This window comes from Myxine glutinosa, chromosome 3 (genome assembly GCF_964187855.1).
Source record: "Myxine glutinosa chromosome 3, kmMyxGlut1.1, whole genome shotgun sequence".
NCBI lineage: Eukaryota > Metazoa > Chordata > Myxini > Myxiniformes > Myxinidae > Myxine > Myxine glutinosa.
Genome location: NC_136263.1, coordinates 37,085,962 through 37,113,839, shown reverse-complemented (window position 1 = coordinate 37,113,839; position 27,878 = coordinate 37,085,962). Strand labels below are relative to the sequence as shown.

The following is a 27,878-nucleotide window of genomic DNA, read 5'->3' as shown; positions in this document are numbered from 1 at the left end:
TATAATAATGTCGGCGGAGCCATATTGGTCGACGTCGCGTCATCGAAGAGTGCCCTTCTCATCTTTCTACTTTTCCTTTTTGTTCTGTTGTGTCCTGCTTTTGATCTGCTCTGTGTTCTCACTCTTCTATGAGCCTCGACTTTGTATACCAAAAATATACACAATTCAAATTACAAAGAGATTTAATTTTCCAAATGTGATAAGATTTCCACTTTACCTGCAATGTGATAGGAATATCAAGAGGCTGATGAGGTGCTGGAGATATCTAGATGTAACTTTGATGTTAAAGATATGTAACAAACAAAAGCATTGGATGTAACATTTCATTAAATAATCTCCTAAAAAAACAATCCTTAAAACTCGTAGCATCAATTTCACGGTGTTCTTTAAAAAAGTAAAGTAAACTGCACTCTATTGCATCAAATACAAAATTACATTCTCAGCAAAATTGGCCATTTTGCCTTGGAATAAAGTTCACCAGAGAACGGCCTTTCCCCAGGGAGCTCGGATTCACAAAGGTAAAGGATAACTGGAATATATATATATATATATATATATATTTTTTTCATGTACTCTTAACGGACAAAGGCACAATTGAAGGTCATCTGAAATGCAAACACTTGATAGAAAAGAGAAGGTAAAGGTAACGCTTTGGTTACAATCCGCATGTCAGCACATTCAGATCTTGTCGCGACATTCCAAAGAGATTTCAACTCCAGTTGGGAAGCGAGAGGAAACCAGTCATAGCACACGGGCAATTTGAAAATGGACGAAGCTTCAAAGTAGATCGGCCGAGGACGGGTATTTTAACCAATAAATTCCCGACGATAAATACGGAAACAATTTTGTACTTTCAAAACGACACTTTGGACTTGTTTAATTTTGTAGTCTGAAGGGTAAAATTCGCCCTTCCTCTCCTCCCCCTTCCCCCTACCTAAATTTGGTCTCGATCTCGTGCAGATTCCCAAACTATTGAGTGTTTCATACGAGGCCGAAGCACAAGGCTCCCACATCATGGGCAGAATGCTCCCACATCATGGGCACCAGGCTCCCACATCATGGGCACCACGCTCCCACATCATGGGCACCAGGCTCCAAAATCATGGGCACAAGGCACCCACATCATGGGCACAAGGCTCCCACATCTTGGGCACAAGGCTCCACATCATGGGCACAAGGCTCCCACATCATGGGCACAATGCTCCCACATCATGGGCACCAGGCTCCCACATCATGGGCACCAGACTCCCACATGGGCACAAGGCTCCCACATCTTGGGCACCAGGCTCCCACATCATGGGCACCAGGCTCCCACATCATGGGCACAAGGCTCCCGCAGCCTGTGGTCTCCTTCATTTATTTTTAACCGCCTCTTATCTCTGGCTCCATCTGCTCTTATCAACGTTCCGACACTCGACGGCTCCTCCGGGATGCACGTTCTTACCATAACCCTCCTCATTAAACTCCCAGAATCTTAGCTTCGCTTACCAATCCCTTCCATGTAACCCTCCATTGCCAAGTTCTTCCCTGATCATACAGTTTGTAACAAAAGTAGTGAAAATGGTATTTTGACGTGCACGCACAGTGGTTATTCAATGGAAGCTAAGATGACCTTCACTTGTTTGCAGCCGAAGGCTTTTTTGACTTTCCTGGAATCGTTCCATGGGAAGAATCGTCTTCCACGTCTCTTCTTCGGTCAAATCCATGCGGAACCTGCAGGTAACAGCACAATTTTAAGATTTCGATACGCTCTGCTTTGTCAAATTGCACGACCATTGAAACGATGTGAAAGAACTTAACCATGATAAAAGATTTGCGTCTCCGCAATGCTTGAAATAAAGCCGTACTCTCTGTATCCTGGTGGCAGCGACAAACATCCGAGGACGAGTGAAGCTGCAGTTCAGAAAGAAAGCAGTTTCGAATTTGGGGGCCAGGGTACCAATACACCACACCCCAAAATACACCTTGGGTTCTTTTACCATCCATAAGCAGGTGCTAGGTGATGGGATACTGGCTTAGCATGTGCTCTAACAGGTATTTCCTTGCTTGACTTTCATCATTTAAAAGGATAAGAGCACGGACAATCCATTAGCTTGGCGTCCATGGTGAGGAAGAAGTTCCTCCTTCGGAAAGGAAATGCCCCGCTGAGTGTGGTGAGAATAGCGGCGCCATTGTTGTGGCATCACTGGTACCCAGAATACCCTGGGAAGTGATGGCACTTCCCCCAAACTCACTAGTTTTTTTTTTTAGTTTTTTTTGCAAATGTTTTTTTGTTTCGATTGAAATTTCACAAGATTAGAATGAGCGCCACATTATCTTAGGCTTAAATGTGCAAGTACACCTTTGATCCAAACAACAATAATTAGGTATACCAACTGTCTCAGCATGGTGTTTTCCTGCTCCAACTCCTCAACGCGTGCCTGGGCACGCTGTCGGTCCTGCCTCTCAGATTCAAAATCCTCTTTACAAACTTGGATCTGAAGGGGGAAATTCAAAAGAGAGTAATCAGAAGATAAAGATGAAATTCTTTGCACAACGAGACTTCATGGAACACCTTACCCAATGCAGTCTTGAGAAAAAAAGACATGGGCGGGGTCGGCAAGTGGCAAATTTGATTGGTCGAGATGATGTTAAATGGCGTCCCAAGTACTGATAAACGGAAGGGTTTTAAAAGTATCAAGAAAAAAGAGCAATCAGACAAAAAGAGCAGACCCTCGCTAGGACGTGTTTGTGTGTTGTATTTTGTGTGGTGTTTATTACCTGCTGTGTTTGTGTGGTTTATTGACGAAGTAGATTTATGTTCAATCCAATATGCCTGCCAAACCACATGACTGATGACATCAATTTCATTCTTCCATATTTTTTGTGTAGATCATGCTCAAGAAATTTCAAAGTGATCGGATCAAGCGTTCCACTTGTCTAATTATGACGTCATAATGAAGGCACCGATGACATCCTGAATATATGGTGTGCCCCATGAGGAGTACTTGACAATGAGTCATGATTCAATTTTCTCCATGGAGCGGTTTCGGAGATATAGAGATGCAACGTTTTTCGATTTTTCCAAGATGGCGCCCATACCATGTGACCTATGACGTCATTCTTGTTAAACCATTCTACATGAGGATGTGTTCCTATGGTGTAATTTTATTGGCAATAAGACCAAAGGTTGCAGAGAAAAGCATACTCGCGTTCTGTGCGGACAAACGGACGGACAGACAGACAGACAAATGGACCCAAATGCAATACCTTCTCCTCTGGCGAGGGTAAAGAGACCTTTTGTGTTCTGTAGTGTTCAGGTATATAATTCAATTCAAATAAAACAAAATTGAAACGTTGTAGAAAAAATATTTCAGAAGTTTATCGCCATTTATGCGTCTTTTACACCACCTTAACGCATTACATTAGTTTGTCATGCCTGTTTGTGTCCTTTATGACGTCCCTAAAAACAGTGCGCTTCATGTTTGGAATTTTACGCTTTGAATTTTCAATTCGATTTGACTTCCAGATAGACAGACAAAAAAAATGACCTCTACTTTATGTGCATGCGTTATTTGGACGAGTCTGTACAATTTGCCAAATTCAGAGCCAAAGCAATGCTAAACTGCAGGTTTATTTTGTGATTCATGTGCTACAGCATTCAATCGAAATACAGTAGTTCCTCGATCACAGACTGGCGTCTGTAGACACAGACAGGCCGAGTGTCAAAGTGAAACGTTTGCTTAACCTCGCTTTTCGCTTCGGGCACGCGGGGTAATAATCAGACATTTTCAAAGCATGAAAACAAAGGTCTCCAACATACCTGTTGTTCATACATCAGGATCATTTCACCAGGCATTGGCGAAGGTGTCTTCTCTCGTACCTGCCATCTACATAGTCTATTTTCATCCTGCAATGTGTGCAGTGCTTCCCTCAAACTCTGACACTTCTCCTCCAGCACCTGAACCTTGCCCACCTCCTGTTTCAAAGCAGCTTCTTCCCGCGATATCCTGACAGCCTGTCGCTCACACTCGAGACACTTTGCGTGCAATTTTTGCTTCAAATCGTCCTGTGCCACTTGTTGCTGCAACAATGCATCCTGAAAATCTCCGATCTTCTTCAACAGCACACAGACATCAATTTCCAGTTGCTGCTGTTCTTTGGAGATCCGCATATGTTGCACCGACGCTCTTTCCTGCTGTCCAAGTACCTCGACTTCACAAAGGGAGGTTTCCCAAGATACTGACTCCCAGGAATGCTGTGCCCTTTTATAACCCTGTGGGACAGACAAAACATTTTTTTTCTCAATTTCAAGATCGACAATGATTTTGCCCCTTGGATGCAGTGATTGGGCCTCAGTGGCCCACAAGGTTTTTTTTTTGTTGCAAAAACTATGCTGTACAATTTTTTTTTGGAATGAGCCTCATTTTCACCGACTTTCATTTTGTTACACAAAATTCAGAGTACATAAATAAATAAAAATTTTATTCAGGCTCGTGGGAAAATCTTCATTCTTCACTTATAACCCGAAAATCTGACACGAATGCAGGCCTGGGGCCTTCGAGGCCCCGCATAAATGTTGTTGTACTACTATGTTATATCATTATTTTCTTGATATGAGCCTCATTATATGCTCCTATAACTTGGTTACAAATACTTCAGTGACAAAAATATGAAAATTTAAAAACGTTACACTAATACATTTGTGGGGCCTCCGAGGCCCAATTGCTGCATAGGTGTTGGATTTTTGACAGTTGTGGACATATACATTCTAAATAAAAGGATTAGTGAATCATATTTTTTGAGCAAATACTCCTCCATGAGCATCGACTTGGATTGAAAAAGGATATTGAAGAAAAAAATCTATTTAAAAAAACATTACACGAATACATCCATTGGGCCTCCGAGACCCAATGACTGCGTTTATGTAGAATTTTTGACGCCAGCATCTAAGAGTTAAAGAGATGAATTCTCACTGATTTGTAAAGAAAAGTCATCCAATCCTAATCCTTAATTGACTGATATTGTGTATCTATGCAACCTATCTACCTTTTCCTATATATTTTTTCTAATACAGAGATCAAGACTCATGCGGATGAACAGTGATATTTTATGTTTGTCAACCTTCCACTGTTGTAATTTAGCTCTTCTTGGAAGACTTTATGTAAAAATAAATTTAAATTAAAAAAATACAACAAATGATGGGTGACTGACGGACTATCCCTTATGCATTAATCAGAACTAAACATAGCACTTGGTTTCCCAAAGCAAGGGAGGATGCAGCAGAAAACCCAAAAAATCATGGAAGGCCCGAACTCATTGTTACCAATAACACAGATCTAGACATCAGACAACTTGCAAGAACAATACAATACCATTGGTGGAAGATCCAAAACCGATTCAACATTTCTGCAAAAGTTAAGAGCAGTCCCTTAATTGTCAGATGTTTTGGGTTAGTAGCTTGAGTTTCAGCAATACAGATCTTCAAGTTCTATGGGCTAGGAGGATGGCCTAGTCACCTAGTGGTACACACACTCGGCTACAAGCCGGCTAGCCTGGGCTCCAGAGGTAGGGTAGGGTGTTTCACAGGTCGGGGATTCATCAGTGTGTGTGGGTGTGTGCCATCCCTCAGATGGACGTGAAACTGGGCATCTCATTAGCCGGCATTAGATGGTGGATGTTAAAGATCCCATGGTGTCCCTCATGAAGAGTAGGCAAGCTGTCGCCGACACCATGAGATAATTTCGAAATCCTACTCTGTCCTACAAGGGAGGAGGAGAGGGGCATTGCTTCAGATGCACAGCCACGCCCCCTCTGCTAATTTTTTTAAATTTTTTTTGGATACAAGATCGAGGCTCGTGTAGAGCTAACATCGATCACAAAAAAAACAAACGCACACACAAAACATACAATAAAGGGAGCGGGAGACAAGATGTGGAGAGAGAGGGAAACACAAGTACAACATCAGAGAACAGGGACATCGGAAGATCTGTGGGAGGGAGAGGGCTTGGGGGGAGGAGGCATGGGAAGGCAGAGGGGTGGGAGAGGTATAAAACACATGGACTCTGCTATAACTTCCAGGAAAGAAGTCGGTATTTTAAAAAAAAAAAATGATGCTATCCCGCAGCCTTGTGCTGCACAGAAAGAAAGTCCAGGTTCTTCACTCCAAAGTGTTGTAAAAAAAAATAATTTGTTAATAGTGTGACATCCGTCCTTACCTTGCTATCCTGTACTGCAATATTTGCAGTTTCATTGGGACTCGAGGTTCCCAAAACGCTTTTCTCCTCTCCACTATGATCTATGACTTCTGCTGGGGAAGGGTTCCTATCGACCCGATCAGAGGTATCCAGGTCTTGGGAATCGTGCCTCCGACCCCAAATGGCAGCAGCGGCAAGGCGGGCTTGCAGCTCTCGGTTGCGAATCACCAGCAGGTCGCATTGCTCACGTAGCGCTTTCTCACAACCCATTTGCTCCAAACCCCTCTGCCGGAGATGCATTAGTTCCGCTGCCCGCTCTTCGTCCACCATGTGCAGTATGTCGTACAGCCTGGCCACCTCTTTCTTTTCTTGAGACAGAGCATTTGACAGGTCCTCGAGATGCTGTGGTAAATTAAAGAAAATAATTAATGCTTCATCTGCTCCCTCCTCCATTACCAAATAAACACAAGGTGATGTAAAATGTGATGTGATGTAAATGTAAATGTGATGTTTACATTATGTGATGTAAAACACCTCAAAACCACTCTGAAAACTTTAACAACAATCTCTTGCATTTACAAAGTTTACGAAATAAATATTAACTCATTCTCAAAAAAACAAGTTTACTGAACAAATATTAGGAGACCTGTCATTCCCATTTAAGCGCTCCGTCGATTAAAGTACTGCGACACCAGGTCAAAACACTCGAGCTTGACTCAAATGTGGATTCAGATCATAACTTATCATAGGCCATTCTACAGACTTGGCATTTAATATGGAATATTTTTTTTGTGGGGGTGAACTTACTTTTCAAGATGTCTTAGAACCAAAAGTTCATTGGAATTATGTTGAAATTATTCTAGATTTTGTTAATGTGACCTTTAAAAGAAACAAAAACCACATTTGACATTTCGAAACAAATAAATTGATCCTTGAAAGTGATGTAAACTGATATCGAACTCAATTCATGGACAGTACTGTGTTAAACTTCTGTACGTTTTCCAGAAGTATCTCTTTATTTTGCACATTAGGCAAAAATTTTTTTAACAAAAACAAAAGTTCAATTACGACTGGGATTACGGACGGTAAAATTACAGTTCAGTATTTCGTGTAACCCCCACGAGCATTCAGGAGAGCACGTACACGTTGAGGCATGCTGTTCACGAGATTTGCCAAGGTTTGGACAGGAATCGCTTGCCATGCAGTGACAATAGCCTGCTGCAATTCACGCACAGAGGTCGGCTGCTGGTCGAAGTGGTCGATTTGACACGTTAATTCTGCCCACAAGTTCTCTATCGGATTCATATCCGGGGAAATGGCAGGCCACTCCATATGCTCTACACCACGGTCAGCAAGAAAGTGTTGGATCATGTGAGCACGATGAGGCCGTGCATTGTCATCTTGAAAGACAAAGTTTCCTCGAAAGGATGCACGAGCAAATGGAAGCAATGTTTCTTCCAGAATGGCCCAGTACTTGAACTGGTTCAGGTTTCCATTCAGAACAACCAGGTCAGTTTTGCCCCCTGCATGAAAAGTAGCCCAAACGGTCACCCCACCACCTCCAGCTTGGACTCTTGGCACTATACAATCTTTGTTGTAGGCTTCATGCACTTGTCTGCGCACTCGGACGCGGCCATCTTAACGATAGACCAGAAATCTAGACTCGTCACTGAAGATCACGTGATTCCAGTGTCCTGGCTGCCATTGACGGTTCTCTCTGGCCCACTGCACTGCAATCGGCGCTGGCAGTGTTGTCTGGTCAGACGTGGCTTTCTCAGGGGACGCCTGGCACGATAGCCTGCTTGAACCAGTCGTTGGTTGACTAGCCTTCTGGATACAGGCACATTTGTCAGTTGCTGCCACTCAGCCCTAAGCCGATTAGCTGACTTGGTACGGCCATTGCGGACTAACCGGTGCAGCTGGCGATCATCCCTCCTTGTGGTACTGCGGGGACGTCCTGGCCTCGGTATTGGAGTAGGGACACCCCTCTGAGCATTCGTTTCAGGATCTTTGACACCTGACCTTGAGTGATGCCATACTGCCGAGCAATAGCACGCTGTTTCATGCCGTAATTTCGTAAAGCCACCAATCCATGACAAACAGCATTGTCGAGTTGACGGACCATCTCCAGAGGAAGCGGCAATAACTTTTGGAGACGTGCAGCAGTTGTTTTCCACTAATACAGAACGCAACAACCCTTGTATACCCGACTGTGAAGGCAGTCATCAAATGCACCTGTCCGTACATTTTGCCACGCCACCTGTGATATAATCCTGTTGTTGACTTCATGCTGCGACAGACAATCAGTGACATGGTTCTTTTAACAAATAAATCACCAAAGTGTAAAATAAACTCACCAGATTGATATACTGAGTTAAGAAAGTAAACCCAAGTCAAGAAAAAAAAAAATTCCATATTAAATGCCAAGTCTGTAGATTATTCCGGGAATCCTTGTGTTATGATATGTGTTGACCAGTGCGAGTCAAAGATTTGAGGTTTAACCCTTGCATGCAGTGATTGGGCCTCGGAGGCCCACAAGGTTTTTTTTGTTGCAAAAACTATGCTATACAATTTTTTTTTGGAATGAGCCTCATTTTCACCGACTTTCATGTTGTTACACAAAATTCAGTGATATATTTTAAAAAATTCATTCAGGCTCATGGGAAAATCTTCATTCTTCACTTATAACCCGAAAATCCGACACGAATGCAGGCTGAAGGCCTTCGAGGCCCTGCATAAATGTTGTTGTACTACTATGTTATATCATTATTTTCTTGATATGAGCCTCATTATATGCTCCTATAACTTGGTTACAAATAATTCAGTGACAAAAATATGAAAATTTTAAAACGTTACACGAATACATTTGTGTGACCTCCGAGGCCCAATGGCTGCATAGGTGTAGGATTTTTGACAGTTGTCGACGTATACATCTATATATATAAAACACAGTTTGTGTGTGTGTGTGTGTGTGTGTGTGTGTGTGTGTGTGTGTGTGTGTGTGTGTGTGTGTGTGTGTGTAATGTCACCGATAGACTCCGAAACGGAGAGGCTCACGTGCTTGATATTTGGCATAGACATGGCCATTGAGCCTGGGACGAACATGGTCGAGACCATATTTGGCGAGATCCATATTTTTTATTCATATTTACCTCAGCGCATTTCAGCGAAGTACCCGCTAATCTCAGCCAGTGCCATAGCAGCTCGCTGATTCGCTCAGAGCGGTCACGTGATGTTCCATCCCGTCACACGTCACACGTTTGCACGTAATTCAGGGCGAAAAGCGATTGCGTTTTTTCACCTTTATGCGATCGTGTTTTGTGTCGATTTTGTGCGATATGAATTAAATTTTAATTCATATTTCGTGTTTACGAATTCGAATACGAAGGATTTCCCCTTTCCCCTTTCGATTTCGAATACGAATCGAATACGAGCTTGAGTCGAGAGGGCGAATGTACGGGTTGGGAATGTACGGGTTGGGAATGTACGGGTTGGGAATGTACGGGTTGGGAATGTATGGGTTGGGAATGTACGGGTTGGGAATGTACGGGTCTCCCTTCCCCCGCCCAGCAACGCCAGTACTGGAGGGCGTGAGTCACAGGATCGGTGAGTCTCCAAAATCCGCTTCGTGCTCTTGCGAAGATGCAGGACGATGTCGCGATTGTTGTGCTGCTCTCCGACCATGAGAACTGCAACGTCATTGTTGACTGGCCCTCCCCTTCCCTCCCCCTTCCCCCTCCCCCATCCGTCCTCCCCCTCCCTTCCCCCTCCGTCCTCCCCCTCCCTCCCCCCCTCCACCCTACCCCTCCCCCTCTCCCCCTCCCTTTTCCCCCTCCCCCTCCCTCCCCCCCTCCACCCTACCCCTCCCCCTCTCCCCCTCCCTTTTCCCCCTCCCCCTCCCACTCCCTTTTCCCCCTCCCCCTCCCACTCCCTTTTCCCCCTCCCACTCCCTTTTCCCCCTCCCCCTCCCTTTCCCCCGTCCCCCTCCCCCCTCCTCCCATCCCCCCTCCCCCCATCCCCCTCCCACCCCCTCACCCTCCCATCCCTCACCCTCCCCCATCCCCCTCCCATCCCTCACCCTCTTCTCCCCTCTCCCCACCTCTCCCCCTCCCCCTCCCCCTCTTCTCCCCTCCCCCCCCCTCTTCTCCCCTCCCCCCCCCTCTTCTCCCCTCCCCCCGTTCCCCTCCCCTCCCCCCTCCCCTGCCCGGCAATGCCGGGTACTTCTGCTAGTTCTAAATAAAAGGATTAGTGAATCATATTTTTTGAGCAAATACTCCTCCATGAGCCTCAACTTTTTAGAGAAAAAAAAGTTGAAAAACCAAGAACAATTTTTTTTTTCAAAAAAAAAAGAAAAAACGATTCATTACGTGTTTGGGATTCTTCCAACTAATATGATCAATGATTCACATTTTGTGAGCAAATACACATCCATGAGCATCGACTTGGATTGAAAAAGGATATGAAAGAAAAAAAATCTATAAAAAAAAACAAACAAAAAAAAACATTACACGAACACATCCGTTGGGCATCCGAGGCCCAATGGCTGCGTTTATGTAGGATTTTTGACGCCTGCATCTAAGGTTTAATCGCATTGCTCGTTTAAGGTCAGAGCTGCCTGGTCGAACTCGGACCCAAGTGTTAGCCAAGATTATGAATCATACAAAGAATGCTTTTTCTTTTCTTTTAAATACGACGTTTGAGTTATTAAAGCAGGATCACAACTAGAGGGTTGATAGAACATGATATCCTACGGAGTGTTCAAGTCTATACTTAAATTTGAATGAAATAATGAATTTAAAGATCTTTTTTTTTTAATTCTAGAAGTTCAGGGCTATTGAAGGAAGCAGTCTTATACGCCACGCTTATACACCACTTTATTGTGTTGCTGTTTGGACATCAATTTCCCCAATTGTTTATACACCAAGCTGTTTCCCCAATTTCTGAGAATATTCTTAAATAAATTACCTGGATTTGAGGTGAACTCCTGTCCTCTCCCCCACCCCTCCCCCCCCAACCCCCCAACCTTTTTAAGCCTCATTGGTGGCAGATCCAGACGGGGAGCACAACCCCATGAGACCTTAACGTTCCGATGTATCGGACCAAATTTGGTCCATAATCGATCATGCAGTTTGTGAGGAAAATATAATCTCGTGAATATGGGGGATTGGGGGAGGGAGCCTATGACCCCCAATCCAGGGGAGTCATCTTTTAATTTTTTAATTTTTCCGTTTTTTTTTTGTATACAAGATCGAGGCTCGTGAAAGAGCTAACATTAATCACACAAAAAGTCAACCGACACATAAAACAAAATAAGGGGAGCGGAACACAAGATGGGGAGAGAGGGGGATGGACACAAACACAACATTTGAGAGCAAGACACAGAGAGAAATGTGGGAGGGGGAGGGCTTGGGGGGAGGTGGTCGAGGTTTCAAACATATCAACACTGCAAGGACTTCCAGGAAAGAAGTTGGAATCTCCAAAAAAAAAAAAGTATCTGGGGTGAATTAGCGGGGGTAGAAAAGATCAAGGTTTTGGATGGGGGAAGATAAGAGATGGTGGTGAACAGCTGTTTTAAAGACCTGGAGGGAGGAGTGGGATTGAAGGGAGTGGGGGAGTTTGTTCCAGAGGCGGGAGAAAAGGGGAATGAAAGAGTGAAGGTGAGCAGAGTCTCGATTTTGGCAGTTTAACCATAAGAGTGTTGCTGGCAGATCTTGTGCGACCTCTAGGAATATTAGGGGGACAGAGCACAGAGAGAGCTGGGGGAGCAAGGCCGGAGAGGAGTCGGTAGAAGACAGAAAGACCACCAACCTGCCTGCGGTGAGTGAGTGAAAGGCCCTCGGAGTTAGCTTCATCGCAGGAGATTCCAATGATTCTGAAAGCTTTGGTTTCAACAGCGTGAAGCCGAGCTAGGTGTGAGGCAGGAGCACCGGCCCAGAGGAGGGAACAGTATTCCATTGAGCTGCGGATGAAAGCCTTGTATGTGGTGAGGAGCTCAGGTGTGCCAAGGAAGGACTTCGCACAACGGAGGATGCCCAGTCGGCGACTGGCTTTGGAGGCCAGCTTGGAAATGTGGTTTTCCCAAGAAAGATCATGGCAGATAGTGAGACCCAAAAGCTTGAGCGACAGAACTTCTTGGAGAGGATTGTTGAGAAAGTGGATGGGAGGGTTTTCCAGTCGGTCCTTTCGGAGAGACATCGTAAGAGTGTGAGATTTGTCAGGATTGAAAGACATGTTCCAATTGCTTGACCAGTCTGTGATTTTGTCCAGGTCTGCAGAGAGTGAGGAGGCTGCAGACTGCCGATCTGAGGGATGAGGAATGGAGCGGCAGATAGTGGGGTCATCAGCAAAGATATAGAGAGGATTTTCCAGAGTCGGAGAGATCATTGATGAAGACCAGAAATAGCACAGGGCCCAGAACACTACCTTGGGGAACTCCAGCCAGAACAGGAAGGGGAGATGAGAGAAATCCTCGGAATCTGCTATCGAACCACCTTTAGAGACCATTTTCCCCCACAGAGCAGGGGTTGGCCTTTTTCCGGCATCGCGGTCCCCTTTTTTGAAGCAATGTTTTATGGCCGGATGCCCTTCTTGCCGCCATGCTTCTGTCCTGGAAGTCCTTGGTGTCCTTGTGTTTTATACTTCTCCCACCCCCCACCCCCCTTCCCACACCTCCTCCCCCCCACACATCTCCCTGCTCTCAAATGTTATGTTTGTGTGCTTCCCCTTCTCTCCCCACCTTGTCTTCCGCTCCCTCTTTTTAGATATTTTGTTTGTCTGGTTGATTTGTTTGTGAAATAAATGTTAGCTCTTTCACGAGCCTCGATTCAGTATACAAAAAAAAAAAACCCTGTTCGTCGCCTCTTGCGATACACAGGGAATTACCAGTGAACTGGTACTCAATTTGCCCGACCTCGGAAGGATGACAGGCTGAGTCAACCCCCCTGGTGTTAATTCAGCGATGACCAGGATTCGAACCCAGGATCCTAGGATCCCAAGCCGGCACCCTAACCGCTAAGCCAACACCAGGCTAGTAAAATGCTATCGGACGTACAAAAATTATCTCGCTCCTCTCTGCACAGGTGTGAGATCAGGACGGATTCAGAGCCAAAGTACTCTTAAACTACATGTTTGTTTTCTGGTTAGTGTTCAAAATATAACATTCTATTTCAATAAGTTTCTCCTCGATCATAAACCAACATGGACAGACGGACATGGACAATTGCTAAACCCTGCTTTTCGCTTCTCGTGTGTGGGATAATTATTATTTAGCCAAACTGCATCATCTTACTATAATTCACCAAATTCCTGTCCGTCCGTCTGTCTCTGTCTGTCTGTCTGTCCGTCCGTCTGTTCCCAGGTACCGCAAAAACGGCTGAACCGATCACAACGATATTTTGGGTGGGTAATCCTGGGACCCCCTGGAGTAAAATAGGCTATATTGTTTTTCCAATTTTTTCCCCAATTTTCCAGTTTTTCCAAACACGATGGAATATTATTTACCGATATGAACAGTGATGTGGCTTTTATTGAAATTCCACCAATACTGTTTAGATTTTGATGATTTGCGTGTGATATGATTTAACGGATGTTTATATAAATCGTTTAAAATAAAAAAGCCTTCAATTTCTGATATTTTGCCTTTTCATTTGGGCCTCCCAATTGAAGCCCCGCCCTTGGGCGGGTACCGTTGCTAGTATCCAGAAAGTGGTCTTGGCCTCAAGTGTGAAATTGCAAAAAAATATTCTCTGCTTCTTTATTATGTGATACGACTCTATTAATTATTATTTTTTCGTATGCGGCACAAGGCTGCGGGGTAGCATCATTGGCTGAGATGGTGACTGTTCTGCTGAAACAATGCCCATTGTAGTTAAGGGCAGGAATTTGTAATTTGGTCATGGTGCTGGTGATAGTTCGCCTACTCTTCACGAATGACACCATGGGATCTTTAACATCCACCAACTAATTCTGGCGAACGAAAACAGCCAGTTTGGCGTCCATCGGAGGGATGGCACACGCGGTGATGAATCAACTCAATTGTGAAACACCGGGATGACAGTTTATAACTGGGTCGGGATTCAATCCTAGGGTGGATAGCTTAGAGATGAGTGTGTATACCTCTAGGCCGTCCTGCCAGCCCCGTTATTATTATTGAAGACTCAGCATTACTGTAGGCAATATGACAGCAGAATAAATGCTTGGACAAGAACGGCCGCCATTTAGATGATGTCATTTTTCAAACATGAATTACATTTTTAAAATGTCTTTGTTACAGTGTATTACATGGCATTATATATGTAGTCTTTAAAAAAAACAAAAATTGAAATTCGACTAAAAATAACTGTGTACGAGTTTTCTGAAAATCGTCACACCTCCCTGACGGACCCTGTACTTACTTGCTCATGGTTGCTCAAATGTTTCTCGGTGATTAGGTTGCTGCTGGTCTGCCCAGACATCCTGCACTGCAGGTGTTGGCCATCGGCTTCCCTTGGCATCGGACCAAGCTCGTGAAGACACCTTTTGAGACTTGCCACCTCCAGCACCAGGGACTCCACAAGTGAGCGAGAAGGGCCGAAACTAACAAGAGGCTGGTCCAGCCCTTCCGCTCCGACAGAGATAGCACCGGGCTCATACGATGCCAGCCGTGACTGCAGTTCGTAAACAATGCCCTCCTTACATCGCAGTTGTTTTCTCAATTTCGCCACCTGCGGGTAGGTTGAAATCAGAAGCTAGTACAAAGCAAGGCTTCACTTTAGAGGCGTTTCAAACTATAAAGTGGCCATAAAATGTTCAGGCCTGATGATTTGCCCACAAGGTGAAATTGAACTGGAACCAAACAAACCTTACTACAAATCATTCACCTGTATGAAATGGTGGAATATTAGGCCTCTCTTTCTCTCCCACTCCCACATTCACCTTTACTCCCATCCTAAATTTCTCAAATTTTTAGCTTTATCATTTTACTCCCTCCATGTCCCTTTGCACAAGTCCAATGCCTTTATGGGTGATGCGTGGCGAGCATTATGAGGGTTCATCAGAAAGTCCTTGGCATAACAAATAGGAAAGAAAAGAGAAATCGAAGATTTTCAGGATTTTCCACACTACAAGTACCTTTCCACAAGTACCTGTACATTAAGGTAGTAGGTGTAGATGTTCATGATCCAGTTGAAGAAGCAAAATGACAGAATGAACGAGGGAATCCATTTTTTGGAGGGGTGGGGGAGAGCATTCCACCATTTCATACAGGTGAATGTTTGCTTCAAAAGGACAACACAACAAACATCAATGTCTGCTTTATCCCTATCTACACACACAAGAGGGGTGCATGGGGAATGGTGGGGGAAACAAAAACAACAAATAAAGCAAAAAAAAATGGAGGGTAACCCTGTGTGTATGCAAATAGGGGGAAGGAAGGAGGGATGAGGAGGTGAAACTACTGGGCTTCAGTTTATCAATTTTGTCAGGTATGCGTGATATCACGTAATCCAATTCTGTACACCAATTTGCACGATACTGCGTGCGCGCTTCCTGCAATATCTGGGTCTTGTACCCTTCCTCAAACCATGAGCGCACCTATTAAAATCGGCTCCTGTGAAGAATAAGAAGATCCGGAACTATTCACACAGATACCGGCCAGACCAGGATAGTAGTGCCAGTGTTTGGTGACTGAAGGTGGTAGCACCCACAGTGGCAGTAGGCTACACAAGCTCACAGCCGAGTGCTGAAGCACATAGCGTGTAAAAATCGTTTGTCCTCAGTTACAACACTCACTACCGAGTTCCAAACCTCCTCTAGAAGCAACGTCAGCACAACAACTGTTTGTCAGGAGCTTCATGAAATGGGTTTCCATGGCCGAGCAGCCGCACACAAGCCTAAGATCACCATGCACAATGCCAAGCATCGGCTGGAGTGGTGTAAAGCTCGCCCTTTCCCTTTCCTGTTTCCTTACTACTAGGAGGAAGGCCCTTTCCTGTTTCAACATGACAATGCCCCCGTGCACAAAGCGAGGTCCGTGCAGAAATGGTTTATCGAGATCGGTGTAGAAGAACTTGACTGGCCTGCACAGAGCCCTGATCTCAACCCCAACGAACACCTTTGGGATGAATTGTAATGCCGACTGTGAGCCAGGCCTAATCGACCAACATCAGTGCCCAACGTCACTAATGCTCTCGTGGCTGAATGGAAGCAAATCCCCACAGCAATGTTCCAACATCTAGTTAAAGCCTTCCCAGAAGAGTGGAGGCTGTTATAGCAGCAAAGGGGGGAACCAACTCCATATTAATGGCCATGATTTTGGAAGATGTTCGACGAGCACATATGGGTGTGATGTTCGGGTGTCCACATACTTTTGGCCATGTCGTGTATTTGCTGATGACTCCACCCTCTGCTATAACATCCCTCATCCTTCAGACAGGTAGGCTGCAGCTTCTTCCCTCTCTTCAGACCTTGAAAATTTTCACAACCTGGTCATGCATTTGGGAATATATCTTTTAACCACGAGAAATCTCACACTCTCACTCCGAAAGGACCGTCTGGCAAACCCTTCATCTACTTTCTTAACAATCCTCTTGAGGAAGTTCAGTCATTCAAACTTCTGGGTCGGTCTCGCTGTACAAAGCATAAAGTCTTGAGCAAACCATATTAAAGCCAGGCGCTTCGTTTTCGTCTTCGTCTCCAAAGCTTTGTCCAAAGCCAAACCGGGCATCCTCCGTCGTACAAAGTTCCTCCCTGGCACACCGGAACTGCTATGCACATACAAGGCCTTCATCCGCAGCTTGATGGAGTACTGCTCTCAACTCTGGGCTGACTGCCCTGCCTCACATGTTGTTCAGCTTGACGCCATGGAAACCAAGGCCTTCAAGATCATTGGAACCTCCCACAATGAAGCTGAGGCTATGGTTCTATCACAACGCCGTCACAGACAGGTCGGCAGCCTCTGTCTTCCACCACCCGGTCTTGCAACCTCTGCTCTTTCTGTGCTTTGCCCCCCCCCCCCCCCCCCCCGCCTTCCCCTCCTCCAGGTTCCTGCAGGACTCATACAGTCCACGATCAACCCCCTTCTGGTGAAACTACCTAAATCCAGGTTCACTGCTCACCACCACTCATCAATTCCTCTTTTTGCCTCACCTGAGGGATCATCTTCCACATTATCCTCAATCTAGTTTCAGATCATCCCCAATCCAAAACCATGGCATTTTCTACAGTTCCCATTCACAACCCCAAGCCCACCTCCTTCTGAGTTTCCAGTTTTTCCTTTTTGAGAGTTTCCTTCTGTATTCATCCTGTCCACCTCATGCATCCTTTCCTGCTCCCAATTCCTCTCCACACCGAGTTTATCCAAGTCTGACTATTTTGTCTTTCAACCCTGCTGTTGGTGCATCCCCCCTCTCCCCTACCCCTCTCTCTACCGTTCCTAATGTTCTGTTGCATCCTGATCCGTTCAGTGTTCTAGCTCTTCCTTGACTCCGTATACAAAAAAAAATGCAAAGTACCTTCCTAACAGGGCAACATGGCAAGTATTGTCCCAACTTATCACCCCCAATTCTGGCCATGATCTTTATTACCCCCATTAACCTTTCCTAACTCAAGCATTTTACTTGCTCGTTCCAGTGTTTCTTCCCCTCTGCGGTCTCCTCTTTCCTGCTCGTTTATTCCCTTGACGTTTGTCCCATTGTTAGTTATACCGTGCTCTTCCTTGAGCGTCCCTGTGAAGAAGAAGAGGAAGAAGAAGAAGAAGAAGAAGAGGACAAACAAAAAGTGCAACGTGCCAAGTTGTTTGGAAGCTGCCATTAAAAACGCAAATAAAAAGCAGAAGGACAACTTTCAGCTTGCATTGTACTTTAAAATGAAAGCAGGGGAAAGATAAATAATCATTTCCCCAAATGAGAACAAAGGGACGCGGCCACTGGCAGATGGCAAACAAAAAGTCAAAATGCAAGACAATAAACCAAACGGGGAGTCCACCTGGCAGGTCACACGTCTTTACAGTAACGTTTACAGTATGTGCTAACTATAGTGTTTGCACAGAATGTCTTCCCGTTCAATCACCCTTGAACCCCACCCACGACCCCGGGGTTGTCTAAAAGCACAGTTTATAGGGAAGGAATTCAGAGAGAGACACATATTTTGGGTCCATCTATATACAACAACCTCATACTCCACCCTTTCGCACTCCTACGTCTTTCCTCTTGGCTCTTACCAACCTAATATTTTCTCCCTCATCAAACCACCACCTGCTTTCCTTTACTTCCTCAGTTTCCCTCCTTTACCCAATCACCCAAATCTATGAATCAAACACCTCTCTGCATTCCCTTCTATGCAACTCCCCCCCTCCTCTCTCCACCCACCCCCTTTCTTGCCAATCTCCTCACTCCAACTCCCTCATTCTATTCCCCTCACACTGCTCTCTCCATCATTTTCTTTCTTTCTTTCTTTCTCTCACTCTCTCTCTCTCTCTCACTTTCGCCCCCTGCTGGCCGTTGGTGAGTTGGGTGTGGTGTCATGGCCGCCGTGTGCAGCTGCTGTGTGTTGTGGTGAGTCGTCCGAGTATTCCTTTCTCCCATCTGCCCCTCTCCCTCTTTCCTTTTCCACCCTACGTGTTTTGTGCGCTGGCTTTTTTCCATTTTTCCTCTCCTCTATCCACAAGAGAGAGAGACTGAGAGCAGGCCCATTTTGGGTGCAGCCTACCCGCTTTAACGACGCGTTGTGAGCGTTTTTTTCTCTTATTGCTCATAATGCATGTTTTGTTTTTCTTTTTTGTGTGATTTTTTTCGGTTTGATACCTTCTTGTCCGGTTCGGACAAGAAGGCAAAGGTAATATCGCCGGTATGGCGAATGCACGCTCTTGTTGCGATGGCTTTGAAGGCTTAACCAGGAAGCATGCGTTTGTGTGCGTGCCTCCAGATGGAGTCCCTGTCGAGGACATCATCCTCGCTGTAGGGAGCATTGTTGGGGATGAAAATATACGTGCAGCTTCGCGTATGAACCAGAAAGTGGTGGTGTTCGTTTCGGACGAGGAACTCGTCCATGACGTGGTAAGTGCGGGGATAACCACAGAAAGTGGTCACTTTATGATGGCGTCGCCGCTATTAACTCCCGCGACGAGAGTGGTTATTTCCAACGTACCACCATTCATCCCAAATGACAAGTTAATGACCGTGCTATCACGGTACGGTAAAATAGTATCAAGGATTTCAACAACCCCTCTTGGTTGTCAGAATGTACGTGTTAAGCACGTAATGCGCTTCCGCAGACAGGTGTATATGGTCCTTCCAGACCGTGGGGACGATACAGGCCTCAACATCACTTTCAAAATTAATTTTGAAGAGGCAAATTTCCAGCTATACGCATCGTCCACCACCTTAACATGTTTTCAGTGTGGAGCGTATGGACATTTAAAACGTTTTTGTCCCAAAGCCTTGTGTGCCAGGTGTGGCAAGACGGGTCACACCGTCATAGTTTGTAAGGAGGAGGTTACTCCGCTAATTAATATTCCCAGTGGGAGGGAGGTTAACTTTGCTCCACTAACTAATATTCCCAGTGGGGGGGAGGTTAACGCTATTCCACCGCTTAAAATTCCTAATGAGGCTGAATCCAGTGTTTCATGCACGAATGTATTTATTCCTCCTCAGCAAAATGTTGAAATGGACACTGATATTAAATTGGGGACGAGTAAACGAAGGGCTCCGGATGATAATGACTCATCTGGAGCAGGTAAAAAGGTCGTGCTCGATTTGCAGACTGTTGGTGGGAAAACTCTTCAGGATGCACCTGGAATCTCTCTGCAAAGCGTGGACCAAATAAATAAAGAGGAAAACCCAGAAAAGAGTATCAGGATTCAGCCTCTAAAACAACGCGCTTCCATAACTCACACAGACGACGTTAATGAATATGAAAAATGAATGAATGATCGTTTTAAGGCCATTTTCCCCGCTAAAGCGGGGGTTAGCCTTGCGGGTCCCATGACAATCATGGTTCCCTGTTTGAGGCAATGTTTTTAATGATGACGTTAATGATGCAAATAAATCAGGCCATGAGTCTGTGAATGGTGCATCATTGATCCAAACGAATGTTGTCGAACAGGCTGACATCCATAATAAATTTGCCAATATAGCAGATAAGGGTGGAAACATAAATCCACAGGAATGTGGGAATAATGATTTCATGCCATTTGAGGAAATCAGTAATCAATGTGCTGATGTTTCCCAAACCCAACACTGTGCGGACCCCCCAGACAAGGGAAGACTAGTTTGCATAGCAGGAGAAGAAAACGGTATTGACCCAGACCTCATTGGACCATTTTCTGATTTATCAGAATCGGAAGAGGAGGTAGAGGTAACAGCGTTATCACAATTAATGGCAGATCACCCCCCAATCCCTCCCCATCTTGTTCTCTCATTTCTCAATGAAACGTATAGACAGCGAAATGTCATCATTGGGGATCATTTCCCTGATTTAGCTCCCTTTATTCAGGCTGCAAAACTAGTCATAAAAAAATCTGAGGAACTAAACCTAACAAAATCACAGTTTCATCGACTAAAGAAAATCATAACAAAGGCAAAGAGTGAGTACTCACAGCGTCAGACAAAATTTACTCATGAGTGATGAAGACGCTTAATCTTGCAACACTCAATATAAATGGTGGTGGGGCTAGTCACGTCCGCCAGATCCATAGTTTATTCAAACGGAAACAAGTTGATGTAATATTACTGCAAGAAACTCATATTATTGAGAAGGTTGAACATGACTGGTGCAGCATGTTCAAAAGTAAATGTTTCTTCAGTAATATGTCATCTGTATCTGCTGGAGTTGGGTTTTTGTTAAAACCAGGGCTTGTACCTGAATCTTGCCTCTTTCAGGAGGTGATTCGGGGACGTTTTGCCTCCCTAGAATTGGTGATCAACAGCCTGAAGCTTATTATTTTTAATGTATATGCACCAAGTGAGAGTACTGACCGTAACGTCTTCTTTACTGAAGTGATAAACCATTTAAATTTGTTAGACCTCAATCAGTGCATATGCATGGGGGGAGATTTCAATTGTACACTAGAGCCCAAAATGGACAGAAATTCACTGGAACCACATCCCGAGGCCCATGGTGACCTCTCCCAGTTTCTTTCAGGTGGGGCTTTTCTTAATGTATGGCGATTGATGCACCCAAATGACCGGCAGTTCACATGGTGCCGATGCTCAAATGGCCAAGTATCCTTAGCGAGGCTTGACCGATGGTATATCACCCCACAATTAAGGAATATTGTAACCTCCTCAATTATTACCCCCTCCATCTTCTCGGACCACCACATGGTCACGATGGGCCTATCTTTCCCTCAATTCAAACGGAGGAGCGCCTATTGGAAATTCAATACAAGTCTTTTGGATGATACCCTGTTTAAGGAAGCCTTTCGCATTCTACGGATAGCTATAGTTAGAAAAAAGCCCCTTTTTGCTTCCACTAACCTTTGGTGGGATAATATGAAAACTCATATACGACTGTTTTGTCAACAGTTTAATTCGCATATCACTCATGAAAGTCAAATCACATTGGCTCGGTTGGAAACCGAAATTCTAAAACTGCAAAACAAAATGGCAGAACAAGAAAATGAGACAAATTATAAATTGCTCCTTGAAAAAAGGACCCAACTTCGGGAACTATTACAGGAGAAGGCTGCAGGACTATTAGTTAGACTGAGAATAAAAAGCATTAAAGTATCAGATAGTCCTAGCAAATCCTTCTTTCACTTAGAATCTGAAACGAAGCCTCCTCGGCTTATTTTATCAGTTAAGGACCCCAGTGGGAATGAAATTACAAATTCTGATGGGGTAAAAATCACTATTAGAAAGTACTATTCTGAACTATTTGCAAAAAAAGATATATATGAGGATAAAATAAAATGTTTTACCTCCCATCTCCCATCCCTAACTGAGACAACGCCTGGAGCTGGATGTGCCGTTAAGCCTTGATGAGTTACAGCGTGCCCTGGTTGAAATGGAATCTGGAAAGGATCCGGGAATTGATGGCCTACCAGCTGAGTTGTACATGGAATTTTGGGACATTTTGGGCCCGGAACTTTTGAATGTATTCCAAGAATCCTTGCGAAAAGGTGTAATGCCACTGAGTCTAAGGAGAGCAGTGGTGAGTCTTCTCCCAAAGTCAGGAGATCTCCGGCGGATGGAGAATTGGAGACCGGTTTCAATAATGTGCACTGACTATAAATTGTTTTCGAAAGCAATGGCAAATCGTTTGAAAAAAGTCATTGGTGATCTGGTTTTACCTGATCAGACTTTCTGCATCCCCAGTCGTTCGATTTACGACAACATTTTTTTCGTGCGGGATTTAATGTATGCTCACCATGACCAAAATGATTTTGGAATATTTTTTCTAGACTTTGAAAAAGCCTTTGACAGCATTGACCATGTTTTCTTGTGCCATGTTCTTGAAGCATGCGGTTTTGGGGTAAATTTCAGGGCCTTTATAACTCTATTGTACACTGACATCTCCAGTATAATTAAGGTGAACAATGAACTGGTTTCCCCCATGAAGGTTCAGAGGGGGGTACAGCAGGGTTGCCCAGTCTCAGGTTTGCTTTTTGCATTAGCAATGGAACCATTACTTTGTACACTGAGAAAGAATATCTCTGGCCTGACCTGTTTTCCTGGAAGCCCACCATTGACTATATCGGCCTATGCAGATGATGTTTGCGTCATTATAAAAAACCACCAAGACATTGTTGCTCTTGTAAAGTCCTTAAGAACCTTTTTCATGGCTTCGTCTCTGAAGGTTAATTGGATGAAAAGCAAAGCTCTTTGGGTGCCATACCTTAATAGTTGCCTACCTGTCTCAACACATCTACCTGCTCTTCCAGAAAACTTAGAGTGGAAAGCAGATGGTGTTGATTACCTTGGTGTGTCCCTGGGCTCTACACAATTTGAGAAAAGGAATTGGGAAGGTGTGACTGGAGAAATAGAGAGGAGGCTGAACCTGTGGAAAAGAACCCTACCGCACCTTTCATTTAAGGGCCGAGTCTTAGTGGCAAACAACTTGGTTGCTACAACGTTGTGGCATCGCTTCATTTGCCTGCAACCACCAGAAGTGCTGCTGGACAGGATACAGGCCAAACTTGTGGACTTTTTTTGGGGGAGGCCATCATTGGCTGCGGCCAAACGTAATATGCCATACTTCATTTGAAGGTGGTCAGAGCCTTGTTCACGTGAAATCCCGTCTCATGGCCTTTCGCCTGTGCTCCATTCAACGCCTCCTATTTGTTGAAAACCTGCCAAACCATGCCTTGGCTTGTCATATTTTACAGCAGGCGAGTAGACTCGGCTATGGTCTCGAAGTATTCCTGACTCACCTTAAGTATGTGAATACATCAACGCTCCCCATATTTTACCAGAGCCTTCTCAGTGCCTGGGAAAGACTTTCCGTGAGCCGTAAAGCGGACACTTACTCCCCGGGGATGTTCGAGGTTGAACCTCTGTTCTTCAATCCTCTCTTCCCTGATGTTCTCAAGAGTCGTCATTTGTGCCAACGCTTCATTGATGCAGGCATAAACAAAGTATGGCACCTTCGGCCAAACTCTGGTGTCGGGTGGAGGAATGTGGAGGAAATTTCAACCATGACGGCGATTCGGTCCAAGAGGACAATTGGAATGATTTTGAGGAAAGTTGTTCAAAAACGTCATCAGTTACAGAAGTTGTGGACTCGGAATACCTTTGGACACCCTAACGAGTCCCCTTTCCCGAAACTGATTTTTGACTGCTTTCCCAAGGAACTTCCACCTGTTAGCACAGGGACAAGTGAATTGCATGCTGAGAGCAGCAAGAGCCTGTATAGGTGGTGGTTATCTCAAGTTCTTGGTATTTCTCCGTTAAATGGAGTAGCACCTTGGAAGAGGCTACTCCCTGCCCTGCCCCCCAATGAACCTGTATGGGAATCAATGTATTGTAAGCTGATTAACAAAAGAACAGGAGATCTTCAGTGGCGCCTTGCCCACTGGATCATCCCATGCAATACATATGTATGGAATTTTGCCCCAATATCTGCATGTTGCCCCTTTTGTTCTGTAAATGAGGATGTTTTTCATTTTTTTATTGGTTGTGAAAGACTTTTTCCATTATTTAAATGGTTAGACTTTGTGTCGTTCAAAATGAATTTCAGATTTACTTTTCGATCCTTTATTTTTGGGCTCAAAAAGAGACGGCAACACAACAAAGAATATGAACTGCTGTGTTTTTTTGTAGCTACAGCAAAGCTTGCTACTTAATTGTCCAGAAAGGAGAAGCGTAATGGTAAGCCCATTCATCAATGCAATGTCATGACGCTTTTCAATGCACTTTGTGCTGCAAGGCTAAAACATGAGTTTGAGTTTTCCAGGATCATGGGTGAAATTGATGGATTTGTAGAAAAATGGTGTTTGGAAAGTGTCTGTGAAGTCCACCAAAATGAGTTGGTATTATTTTTTTCTTAATTGATCATAATTGCTACACTTCGTAGTATTGCTGCAGAAGATTTCTTTTGATTTTTTTTGTAAAATTTGAACTGATTAACACTTGTATCTGTATTGTTTCCTCGCTTTCATCGTTTTCTCTTGATTTTGGCTTTTTTTATTTTATACACTGTACATCCATGCACTTTATATTTTTGGAATAAAAGGACGTCAAAAGTCAAGTCAAGTCAAGTCTCTGTCTGTCTGTCTGTCTGTCTGTCTGTCTCTCTCTCTCTCTCTCTCTCTCTCTCTCCTCTCTCCTCTCTCCTCTCTCCCCACCTCTCTCTCTCCTCTCTCCCCACCTCTCTCTCTCCTCTCTCCCCACCTCTCTCTCTCCTCTCTCCCCACCTCTCTCTCTCCTCTCTCCCCACCTCTCTCTCTCTCCTCTCTCCCCACCTCTCTCTCTCTCCTCTCTCCCCACCTCTCTCTCTCTCCTCTCTCCCCACCTCTCTCTCTCTCCTCTCTCCCCACCTCTCTCTCTCCTCTCTCCCCACCTCTCTCTCTCCTCTCTCCCCACCTCTCTCTCTCCTCTCTCCCCACCTCTCTCTCTCCTCTCTCCCCACCTCTCTCTCTCCTCTCTCCCCACCTCTCTCTCTCCTCTCTCCCCACCTCTCTCTTCTCTCTCTCTCCACCTCTCCCTCCTCTCTCTCTCCACCTCTCCCTCCTCTCTCCCCACCTCTCTCTTCTCCTCCTCCCTCTCCACCTCTCCCTCCTCCTCTCTCCTCTCTCTCCACCTCTCTCCTCTCTCCCCACCTCTCTCTTCTCCTCCTCTCTTTCCACCTCTCTCCCCACCTCTCTCTTCTCTCTCTCTCTACCTCTCTCCCTCCTCTCTCCCCACCTCTCTCTTCTCCTCCTCCCTCTCCACCTCTCCCTCCTCCTCTCTCTCCTCCTCTCTCTCCACCTCTCTCTTCTCTCTCTCTCCGTCTCTAGTGCCTTGAAGAAAGATTGTATCTCTGTTTAATTACCGTCATTCAGGAGCCTGAAAGTCTGGATTTCAATCATTCCGAAATTCCTCAAAGGAAAATTCATTTATTACGTACAATGTCCGACCTTCATGGCACAATTCCACTCTCAAGGGCTGAAGAGACAAAGACGAGATTTAAAAATTGTAAAAACAAAGAACAAACATGTATCCATAAATCAAATTTTTAAATGGTCTGTGTATGCTTCACGATGCAGCACCCCCTCCTACAAGTACCTGTAATCGCGCCTCCCCGAAGAGTGTGGTGAGGGTGTCGTGCCCGCGGACTTTGCTGGAAAGACGAGCGTTCTCCTCCCGCAGCACTCGCACCTCCTCTTCCTGCAAGCGCACCTCGTCCACCACAGAGGTCTCCAGGTCATCCCGGACCTCGTTCTTCACGGGACTCAACATCTCGTCCGTCTCGGCCATTCGAATGTGAGAGAAAGATCCTCTCCCGGTGTCACTTGAGCGCCGATGCTTACGAACGGCTCATCCGATCGATGTTTTGATTGAGATCGTCGAAGAGGCCTTGAGGGGCCACATCGTCAGGAAGCGCGCGAAAGCACACACCTCTCAATGCGACCAGCTAGCGTGAGCGTATGGCCGGACCAGGAAGTACATGTGATCACGTGACGGCTCCGTCGTTACGTAGTGCGTTTCATGTGGGACCATCTGTCAATCTACCGCGAGATGCTAAACTTGCTCGGGATGATGATGATGATGATGATGGTGTTGCTGTTGTTACTACTGCTGCTGCTGTTGCTGCTGCTGTTGCTGCTGCTGCTGCTGCTGTTGCTGCTGCTGCTGCTGCTGCTGCTGCTGCTGCTGTTGCTGCTGCTGCTGCTGCTGTTGCTGCTGTTGCTTTTGCTGCTGCTGCTGTTGCTGTTTCTATTTCTGTTGCTGCTGCTGCTGCTCCTCCTGTTGCTGCTTCTGCTGCTGCCCCTGTTGCTGCTGTCGTTGATGTTGCTGCTGTTGTTTTGTATTCCTCCTGCCCGAAGAGATGATTTCGAGCCACAGACATTATACTTATAAATAGAGAAAGAAAACATAAGGGCAAAACCCCTGGGCGCTCACCTGGTATAATAAGCAGTTTACAACACTGACCAAAGGTATTTTAAACCGTATCATATGGCATTTTAACCAATTCCAATGGTTGCTAGAAGACAGGGCAGCATGTAGAATCATACTAACGTAATCATAAGACTTTAAACAAACAAAGAAAAAAAACCCCCCTATTTTGGGGGGCAACCTCTCCCTCCCCCATCCCCCATTAACGTCATTCCAGGTGAGCTAAAAACTGACGAGGCAGGGAGAAGGAGTTGATGGTGAAATGAAGCGGAGTGGACAAGGTGCAGGAATGCAGAACGTCCACTTTTTATTTTATTTTACCGTAAATCTGATCCGAGGTCAGACAGAGATGCAAACGTCAATGGTTAAGTGGAGTGGAGTACAAATAGGGGACAGTAGAGTGCAGTGTTCATTTTCAAACTCACTCTGATATCATGACAAGTGGAGAAAAACAATGTTTACACTATTCATTTATGCGATCCACAGGTTGTGATCCACCTGCAGCGCGACAGACAAATGTGGTAAAGAAGGAGGTTTGACCTGCAGCTGCGGCCTCCTAAACTAACGTTGGTTGAACTAACAAGTAACAAATAACAACCTCCCTTTCCTGCACCAGTGAAGGACGTGCTCCTTGTTGTTGTTGTTGTTGTTTACTTTCCTGCACCAGTGAAGGACGTGCTCGTTGTTATTGTTTACTTTCCTGCACCAGTGAAGGACGTGCTCGTTGTTATTGTTTACTTTCCTGCACCAGTGAAGGACGTGCTCGTTGTTATTGTTTACTTTCCTGCACCAGTGAAGGACGTGCTCGTTGTTATTGTTGTTGTTGTTTACTTTCCTGCACCAGTGAAGGACGTGCTCGTTGTTATTGTTGTTGTTGTTTACTTTCCTGCACCAGTGAAGGACGTGATCGTTGTTATTGTTGTTGTTGTTTACTTTCCTGCACCAGTGAAGGACGTGATCCTTGTTGTTGTTGTTGTTGTTGTTCTTTACTTTCCTGCACCAGTGAAGGACGTGATCGTTGTTATTGTTGTTGTTGTTGTTGTTTACTTTCCTGCACCAGTGAAGGACGTGCTCGTTGTTATTGTTGTTGCTTACTTTCCTGCACCAGTGAAGGACGTGATCGTTGTTGTTGTTGTTGTTGTTGTTGTCGTTGTCGTGCTTGTTGTTGTCGTTTCCTATATGTAGCCTGTGG

The 27,878-nt window shown here is 45.1% G+C and overlaps 2 protein-coding genes across 2 annotated transcripts in view; both read right to left on the bottom strand.

Moving 5' to 3' along the window:
- The window catches only part of C3H2orf42 (chromosome 3 C2orf42 homolog), a 357,660-nt gene that overhangs the window by 96,019 nt on the left and 233,763 nt on the right, over positions 1–27,878 (bottom strand). The gene's annotated exons all lie outside the window — the stretch shown is intronic.
- Positions 165–26,268, bottom strand: LOC137423665 (uncharacterized). Its single transcript, XM_078773890.1, has 6 exons — positions 25,856–26,268; positions 14,570–14,878; positions 6,198–6,578; positions 3,803–4,255; positions 2,373–2,477; positions 165–1,713 (listed from the first exon to the last, which is right to left on the bottom strand). The coding sequence occupies exons 1-6, from the start codon at positions 26,045–26,047 to the stop codon at positions 1,615–1,617; spliced, it is 1,539 nt and encodes a 512-aa protein (XP_078630016.1). The 5' UTR covers positions 26,048–26,268; the 3' UTR covers positions 165–1,614.

What these genes read in the sequence shown, in the direction of transcription:
- LOC137423665 (XM_078773890.1), bottom strand. Translation starts at nt 26,047, where the DNA reads ATGGCCGAGACGGACGAGATGTTGAGTCCCGTGAAGAACGAGGTCCGG. An exon ending in TCCTGATGTATGAACAACAG is followed by an intron (nt 2,478 to 3,802) that starts GTATGTTGGAGA and finishes TTCCCCCTTCAG; the next exon opens with ATCCAAGTTTGTAAAGAGGA. An exon ending in ACACCATGCTGAGACAGTTG is followed by an intron (nt 1,714 to 2,372) that starts GTATACCTAATT and finishes TGTTACCTGCAG; the next exon opens with GTTCCGCATGGATTTGACCG.